The 9,356-nt window shown below is 37.8% G+C and overlaps 1 protein-coding gene across 1 annotated transcript; it reads right to left on the reverse strand.

Moving 5' to 3' along the window:
* Window positions 1-2,120: 2,120 nt before the first annotated feature.
* Window positions 2,121-7,450, reverse strand: LOC149303517 (vomeronasal type-2 receptor 26-like). The gene is made up of 4 exons (XM_089480164.1): window positions 6,647-7,450; window positions 5,254-5,481; window positions 4,248-4,374; window positions 2,121-3,019 (listed from the first exon to the last, which is right to left on the reverse strand). Exons 1-4 carry the CDS (start codon window positions 7,448-7,450, stop codon window positions 2,121-2,123), a joined length of 2,058 nt encoding a protein of 685 aa, XP_089336290.1.
* Between the last annotated feature and the right edge of the window lie 1,906 nt (window positions 7,451-9,356).

The raw sequence follows: 9,356 nt of genomic DNA on the forward strand, positions 1-9,356 counted from the left end.
ACACTCACAGTTTTCCTGTCCCGTTCCTGTTAACGAGGCAGACGGATCATGAAACGGGCTGACGACGAACGCTATCGCATTACGTGTTCTTAGTGGTATGTGAACGCGAAAAGAATGATTGCTATTGCACACCGCTAACTGAGAATACGACCTGTTGTCGTTTTTGGACCTCGCTGTGAACGGATATCACCGCACAGCCAGATCCCATCCCGAGTGCGCCCCGACCATCCCCTTTCTCTGTGCATGCGTACTTTGGAATCTGGCACGATTTTCAAAGGGAGCTTGGGGTACTCTCGTTCCTTGTGTGTTCTGTTCATTCACATTCCATGCATTTCATTTCCCATGTTTCATCCTCTAATAGTAATTTTCCCTTCAAACAGAATATTGTTATCAAAAAAAGGGGGGTGGGGTGGACAAATAAGAACTTTACCATAGTAAAATCTCTATTCTAAAATGGCCCTCCATCTAGGGTTGCCATAATTGTCCTCTAAAACCCGGGACAAAATGTAGGACTAAATCTAGACCAAACAGTAGGACAACTGCAAGACAAAACACAGCCCAAAATGTAGGACATTTAAGTTAAGGCCCTACATTTTCCTTAAATGTCCTACATTTTGGCTGAGTTTTGTCCTATATTTTGTCAAAGGTTTTAGTGGACAATTATGGCAACCCTACCTCCATAAAATCTTTTTCTGGTAGTATATACTGAATCCTGGTGTATTTATGATATAAAGAAATGTCTACAATACAAAATGTTCTATAATTTTGAGGAAAATCAAGTCGTTATCACATCTTGGTAGGGAAATTGGCAAGGTAAGAGATGTCCTGAGGAGAGGTCTCATGGCACGTCATAACTGTAGGGATCGGACGGGGATGCAATTGGGACGCCTAGGATATCACACACAGAGGATTTCACGGTCTCATAACGTTTTCTGGAAAGGGAGGACAGAAGACAATCATCGGGCACATTTGACGTGAACGGAACGGAAAGGGAACTGGGTGTAAATGTCCTGTTAATGAGGCTATGCGATAAAATCCGTTCCGTTTTGTTAGCATTTGGACCTCGGAACGTTTAAAAAGCTGTGTGCGATAAAGTCCTTTGTCAGAGAGCTCTGGTGTCACAATAAACTGCCATTCCCAGGCTTCCCTACCACTGAGCCAGTTAAAGGGCAATTAAAGCAATCTGAAACTGGATGATTTCTGTAGTGTGTTTCGGACTTGAGGTTACGAGGTGGAGGGAATCCTTATCAAGCTTGCAGATGACATAAAACCTGGAGTATTTGTTAATGTTGTGATTTGCCAGTACAATGCAGAATCTCAATCATACTTTTGCAAATTATTCTTGCAAGCATGCTTACAAATATATCTACTGCAATGGATGGCACAACACTGACTATGAATTTTTGACAGGTGATCACATATGAAAAAGAAACCATTTTTAATAACTGGTATATATACCAATTTCAACCCATCTATTTACTGAGTCTGTGATAATTCTCTTACCATTAAAAACTCTTTTTTAAAACTATACTGAAACATGTAATGTAAAATGTAGTATTGCCCTGTATACCTATGTGTTATAACCATGCATTTTGTAAACTCAGCCCAAACCCAAAACAACCACAAATTTAAGTTTCCTGGCAATGTAGGTAATGTAGCTCCTGATAGCTTAGAGATTAATTGGCACTATGTCCACCTTCTTTTTCTTTCTTCCTTTTTCACTTTCTGTTTTTTTTAAAAAAATTAAGGCTGGAAGTGCTCATACTGGGAAATAAAATGCACACATAGTGTTAATTACTAATATCTTCAAATACTAATTTAATTTTTAGTGGCCCATGAAACCTATGGCTGAGATCTTACATCAGAAATAGTTGTGGAGATGTAGTTTTGTTTCTGTAGCTATGTCTCCCAATGCAACCACTCTGAAATCTGCATTTTATGCTACCAAGACTCCCCAATATGGCAATTTCTGAGTTGCCAGAGAGTAGGGAGCAGAGGATGCATTCATCCCACATTCTGTAACACCAATAAACAGTACATCTTGAAGTTGTAAGAGAGTAGGTTTTGATTGAACATTAACATAAGCATAAGAGAAAACCTGTAGGACAACTAAACATATGTCATTTTTTTCTGATCAGCCTGTCCTTGCTATTCAGTTCAGGTCTCAGAAGAATAATGTAGCATTTGGGGAAAAAGATAAAACCCAGTAAACCAGCACTTGAGGCTAAGATGGAGAATATCTCCACAGCCACCATGTATTTTCCCTTGGTGCTCAGATAAGATGGAACAAAGGACAACCAAACACTACAAAATATGATCATGCTGAAAGTAATGAATCTGGCTTCATTGAAACTGTCTGGCAGCTTCCTGGCTAAGAAAGCCACAGTGAAACTAACCATAGCCAGAAATCCCAAGTAGCCCACAATGCAATAAAACATGGTCACTGAGCCTTCATTGCATTCCAGGATGATTTCTTCAGCCAAAGTGTCCATGTCAGAATTAGGGAATGGAGGAGCAGTGCATAGCCATATGGCACACATGCTGGCTTGGAAAAGAGAGCAAATAAAAGCAACTGAGTTAGCCAGTCCTTTCCCCACCCATTTCCTCATCCTGGATCCTGGCTTGGTGGCCATGAAAGCTATAACAACTGTTATGGTTTTTGCCAAAATGCAAGACACAGCAATGGAAAAGATGGTGCCAAAAGTTGTTTGTCGCAAATAGCAGGTCACTTTCTTGGGTTTCCCAATGAAGAGCAATGCACAGAGGAAGCAGAGCAATAGGGAGATGAGGAGAGAATAAGTGAGGTTGCGGTTATTGGCCTTGACAATGGGAGTATTCTTGTTCTTGATGAATATTTGTAGAATCACAACTGTGATCAGAGAAAGTGAGAGAGCCAAGAAAGTGAGAGTTATCCCCAATGGTTCTGTGAAGGAGAGGAAGTTTATAGTTTTGGGAAGACATTGATCTTGGTTCCTGTTTGGATACTGACCAACTGGGCATTCAGAACATTCGTCCATGTCTGAAAAATAAAATTGATAATGTGTGTTAATCCATATTTCAGGAAATATAAGTTCAAGTACCCACTGAGACACGAAAATCACTGATAGACTTCTTAAAGAGTAAGAACTTTGAAGATAAGGGAAATGAATTTGACAAACTAATATGGAATGAACTGTAAGAAAATGGAATTAAGATGGTTTAAAATTGTATCAATGTGATTTGCAGATAATTGTGGTAACTTATAAAAAAGAACCTCATTGGGAAGGAAGTTATTTGAATGGAAAATAAGGCAATATTTATTTCAGTGATAATAACAAAATGAAGAAACTCAAGTTTATGTTATTTTTCAAAATATACTGCTATAATATTGTGCTCAAGGTACCTGAAAGATTGTATATGAATGTACTGGAACTAATAGATGACTTATGTTGTGTTCATGGTTGTAAACTTGTATAAAGTCTATTTAAAAAAAAGAAAAGAAAGAAAATCACCTGTAAACCTCATCCAGCAACTGCTTCTTAGCTTAACCTCTATCAAGATTAATGTGAGGCTAAAGTGAATAGCAATAAAGGGAAACATGGATGTTGCCTTGTTAGGAAAGCCATGATGGAAATGTAACAAAAAAGCAAGTAAATGAATGACATCCTCATTTTTCTTCTTATGTTTGTCATCCTTAGCCCATGGATTCCCTACTATATTTGTTGCTCTTACTGTAAGTTATATCAATAATATTGTTCTACCTCAATCACATAAAACTGAGTCATTTGAAATAGGGGTGGAAGTTCCATAGATGTGGGTCATGTCAACGGTAATTAATCTCTCCTTCCAGGTTGGTGCTCCATGTTTGTTATTAGAGATGGGGGGAAAATTTATTGGGTTTGGATTTACCTCTGTAAATATCAATATCATACCACTTTTGACTTGTGGCAGGATAAATCATAGCTCACCTAAGAGATATGTAGATTCCTAAGGCATGTGGCATATTTCAGTACAGAAAAAAATGTGCATAAACATATGCTCACATGAAGTATTAATTTCTCTTCCTGAAAATCTATGAGGAATCTTGCAACCTGATATTGAACATCACAGAAAGAGAATGCCACTGGAATTCTGTTGATGTACAAGAAAAAAACCAAAACTGGCAGGTTTTTACTCTTATAGCTATCTGTCTATATTTAAATAACTAAATATTCGGTAAAGCAAAAGAAATGAAAGATAAAATAAAAACTACGTATTAGACCGTCTACCTTTTTGGTCTGAAATCTTCCCATCTGGACATGAAATGCAATCATAGCAGCAAAATGGCTCTCCTTCTCTCATTCTTTTGCTGTTACCTAGATGGCATTTATCATTACACAAAGAAACAGGGAGCACCTATCCATGAAAATGAGAGAAAGTGCCTCAGACGTCCATGTTAACAACAATAAAAGAAATACTCTATGCAATATCATTGGTTTTGGAAATGCACATTTGACCACATGAGCCGAGCTGTTGAAAAAGCTTTACTGTTGTTCTTCTGAAAGGTTCAAAGAGGGTATAATAATCACAAAGCTATATTCCTCTGATATTTCACACACCAGAATAGGACTCGGGAGCAGTGAAAACTGGAAGAAGAAATCTAAATATTTTCAGATATTCAGAAGATACTCTATTACTAGTGGAAAATGGAAAAACTGCTGGAAAGATTAATACAATGAATAAAGAGAGGAAATGCAAAAAAAAGTTTTACAGGTGAATATTATGAAAACAAAAATATGCAGAACATTTACATATCCTAAAAGGGAGCTAATTAAAGCTTTTCTACACCTTGGATTGGTTATAAAGTAAAGTAGACACTGTAGTCAAAAGATCAGATTAAGACTAAGGCCTGAAACAGATGGACAGACGGGGACAGCTTCTGGCCACTTGGGGCGTTTACACAATGCACACCCCCTGGGGCTGCTCTGGGGTTGCCTAAACAGGCCCAAATCTGGCTCCAAAAGGAGCGGATCTTTTCCACTCCTATTTGGGGCTGTGGCAGGAGGCGCCCTTAGGGCTGCAACATGTATTCACTGCAGCCCAGGGCCAATTGGGATGGGAGTAGCTTCTTGCCGCCCCTTCCTGCCCATCTGCTTCACCTGTAAGACTTGGTAGGGCCAGTGTAAAGGAACTACATGAAGATCCTGTGTTGCAAAGATAGGTCACCACTTGGACACAATGCAACAAAACTTTCTGATCTACCTTTGCATTTTGTAACTTTTACATAGATCCCACCTGATTAAAGATGCTGTGCAATGTGATAGCCTCTTCATTAATTATGAACCCTCTGCCCACGAAAGCCTCTGGATCCATCCTTCCTACTTTCACTCTTCTGAAGGATTGGTTTGGGAAAGTAACCCAGTTCATAATATCAAATCCAGCTACCAATTCACCATTCTCATCTAAAGCCACAGTGTCTCCAGCGCTATTGTTAAATAAGAGACTCCTTAAAAAGGGATGAAGCTAGATGGAAAATGCAGAATTGTGGGGAAATTATTAGAAGGGGGAAATTGTGAGAATTCACATGCATTTTTCACTGTAATCTTTACAGACGTCAGTAAGAGATAAAGGATTTTTTCAGTTTTGAACTATCTTTGGGGCATGGCCACCAAGGGAATCACTATTTTCTTAACATATCTCAACAAATGGCCAATGGATGGCTTTTCTTGGAGGTCTTTGATTTATGATGAGTTCTTTCTCTGTGTTTACTGTTTTAAATGGACTATATCCCTTCTTCACTTAAAACAAAACAAAATTAATTTCACATTTCTTTATAAACATTCACTTCTTTTTGGTTTTTGATATCTGGTCCTTCTTTGCCATCAAGATTGCCTTTTTATACCCTGGTTGTCTGTCATCATAAATGACCATTACATATCTCTGTCTCATAAGTGACCATTTCAATTGCACATAAGTGATGCCGAAAGCTTTCAAGGAAACATGAAGCATTAAGTTTCTTTTTATTTTGAGGTGTCCCCGACATTGAATTTTAGAAAGTAATAAGGAGCAAGTTCCATTTTAAATTTAATGTATTGTTATATAGTTCATGCTCCCACTTCTGTTATTCCAATCTTAGCCACTATTTTTTTGTCTTGTATGTCTTTCCACTGTTTCAAGATATTAGTTTAGACGTTTGATATCAGTGCTGCTGGGGGTAAGATAGGTTTGGAAAGAATATTTTAAAATATCTCAAAAACATGTTTTGCAAATGTTAGGAAGCTCTGATGAGAAGAATCCTGGACTGATGAATATCTTTGCAGCTTGGGGCTGGCTTTGCACAAAATTTGCACTTTGTGTGTGTACAGGAAACAACATTTTCTTCACAGAAATATTATTTTCTGCTTAAGAAAGCCTGCTTCCTGTGCAGAAAATGCTGAAATAAGAGACTTACACTGTGCAAAATGTGCACATGATTGATTTGCAGAAATAATATTTCCACACAGAAAATGCTTTCCTATGCAATGTGTGAATTTTGGGAAGAATAAGTTCCAAATTCTAAATAACCATCAAAAGCTGGGTAGTTTTCAAAGCCTTTCTCATAGTGAGAAGAAAATTGCTAAAGTTACTCCTTGCCCCCTTTAAGAAGAAATCTGGTGAATAATTAAATCCATTGTATAAGAAGCATTACCTGCCATGAATGAACATTTGGAGGATGTGGTGGATCTCTGAATGCCTTTGCCCTTCCTTTTGATCTCGAAGAAGAAAACTGCTCTAAAGCATAGGCAATGGCATAGACTGCATTGTAAATGCTGTAGCTTTGGGCAGTCATGCTCATCTCAAAAAGAGTTCGGGGGAGATGCTCCAGCCTCTCTTGCCCAGTGCAAGTACCAGGGCTTTCATTTTCTTCATTCGAGTCAGAAAAGGTACATTGGAATGCCTCTTCCCAGAATAACCTGAGAAAGTCATCCCTGTTTGTTGTGGCATGATGAATTGTCTGAAGGAATTCTGGAAACTCCAGAATTTCTCTTGAATGAATTGCAAACGACAGGGTACCATCAAAGGCTTGTATATCAAAACTTCGGTGCACAGTCTGTGATGAGAAATCCCAGTGAGCTGTCATAACCCACACTTTAGAAATTGGTCTCAGTGTAGTCCCCTTTGGGATAATATAAATATAGATCAACCATTTTAAATATGATATAGTCTGGTGGTCTGCATTTACAATCACTGCATTGACTTTGGCATTCATAAGAAGAATTAATGTGGTCCCAAAGGCTTCAAAAGGATGCTCATATTCTAATACTTGAGCCAGATGTTTTGTTTTTCCTTTATAGGCAGTGCAGATTCCTTCCCGAAAAAGCACTGTTTCCATTGTTTGCACAAATTTTTCTCCATTGTCATCATCAGCTGCTATAATTCCAACCCATTTCCATTGGAAATACAGGAGGAGCTGGACAATCCCTTTGTACTGATATAATTCATTTGGTACCATCCGGTAGAAAGAAGGGATGTAGTTTTTAACATTCCTCACTGGAGCTATCACACAGTAGCCAATCTAGGCAAAAAGAAATTGTTTTTTAATGGCAGAAGTATTAAAAAAAATCATAGTTATTTTAAATTTTTCATCATTAATCCTTGTTTACATTCTAGAGAATACTACAGATAAACTACCTTTTCTTCGTTATAGTTAGCAAAACTGGCTGGGAGGATTTTTTTTGCTACTTTACAGTACCTGTGATATGTGCAGCCTGGAAATCCTAAGTATATATTTCTTGCTATGGAAGTGATCCAGTCACCCCCCTGTATCCTGTATCCATGGATTCAACCACCCAGGGCTTAAAAATACCAATTTAAACAATCCAAAGAGCAAAGCTTGATTTTTCAGTTTTGAATAAGAGACACCATTTTCTTATGTCATTGCATATAATGGATTTTGGTATCCATGGGGGTCCTGGAACCAAATGCCAGAGGATGACAAAGGTCCACTGTAACAGCACCCAAATGTTATGTTGAAGTTTTTTTGGTTTTTAGTCACTGTTGTTGTATTCATTCAGTCATCTCCTACTTATAGAGATCCTACACCAAATATATCATTAAGGTTTCTTGGCAAGATTTGCTACTCCTTTCTTTTGAGCCTGAGAGTGTGTGACTTGCCCACAATATGAAAGGACTATGACAAAAATGGCAGATTTGACATTTTCTTGGAGAACACACACAAACATTTTAGTTAGTTGCACATATTTTGCCTGAGGGGAGAAGGAGGAAATATCTTGAGTATAACATGAAAGGTAAAAGGCAGTGAAAAACTCTGCCAAAAAATGGCACATTCACTTATTTTACCTGTGCAATCTTGTAAATGCCTGTGATAGTAGCCATGTAAAAAGAGATTTCAGAATCAAGTCCCCCAATAGCAGCTAGCAGATTCTTTTCCTTGTTACAATGGAAGTTGGGGACAATCCTCTTCCAGGTGGAAAGAAGTTTAAGAATGTTTTGATAAGTCATCCTGGCATTGAAATAGCTGTCATAGACATGGAAGCCGAGGCTGGCATTTGGTAAGAATTTGGGGTTGTCGTTTATCTCCTTCACAGCAAAAGCCAGTGCCAGAATATGTTGATAGTACTTCAGTGTTGGTCTAAAGGAAGAAATATATACATACATATATATACATACATATATATACACACATGTGTCCCTCAACATCTGCTTGGGTTAGGCACAGGACCCCTATGAATGTGGAAATAATGTGAATAACAAAAACACTATGTTTTTACCTGAAAGAAGACCTTTCTTGGAATGTCTAGGTCCTCCAGTGCAACTCTGTGGTCAACATCTGCCAGACTTTGACCATAGAATTGTGCTGGAAGAACTACAAATGTCTAGTGGAGCTTTCTCTCTAGGAGATCCTTCAGTGTGACCTTTGATTACAGTTGACCATAGACTTGTGCTGGAGGACCTAGACATTCCTGTAGACAACATATTAATAAAATCTGTGAACAATCAAATCCATAAAAGTCAAAGTTGCAAATGTGGAGGGACAACTTTATATATTTGTAACATATATAAGACAGATATTCAATGGAACTCTCCACAAGTCATTTTTAGAAAAAATGCTTGATAAATGGTATAACAGGCAAATGTATCTTTATCTGGTATTTCAGTTTTAAACATGAGGAAAGACATGTTCAAATTCAAACTCAAAGGAAATAAGACATTTCACTCTTTCAACAATATTGAATACGCAAAGAAGTAATATAACCCTAACATACTCCCCTTCTTTGCTAGACACTCATAGTAAAAGATAGGGTTCCTAGACATTTTCTAAAGCAAAGTTATGCCTAATATGCAACTAAAATAAAGTATATATAGAGCTGAAACTTACGCAAGAGTAGGCATTTCAT

Source organism: Sceloporus occidentalis, unplaced genomic scaffold, assembly GCF_023333645.1.
Source record: "Sceloporus occidentalis isolate IW3139 unplaced genomic scaffold, rSceOcc1.0.p SCAF_14, whole genome shotgun sequence".
Lineage (NCBI taxonomy): Eukaryota > Metazoa > Chordata > Lepidosauria > Squamata > Phrynosomatidae > Sceloporus > Sceloporus occidentalis.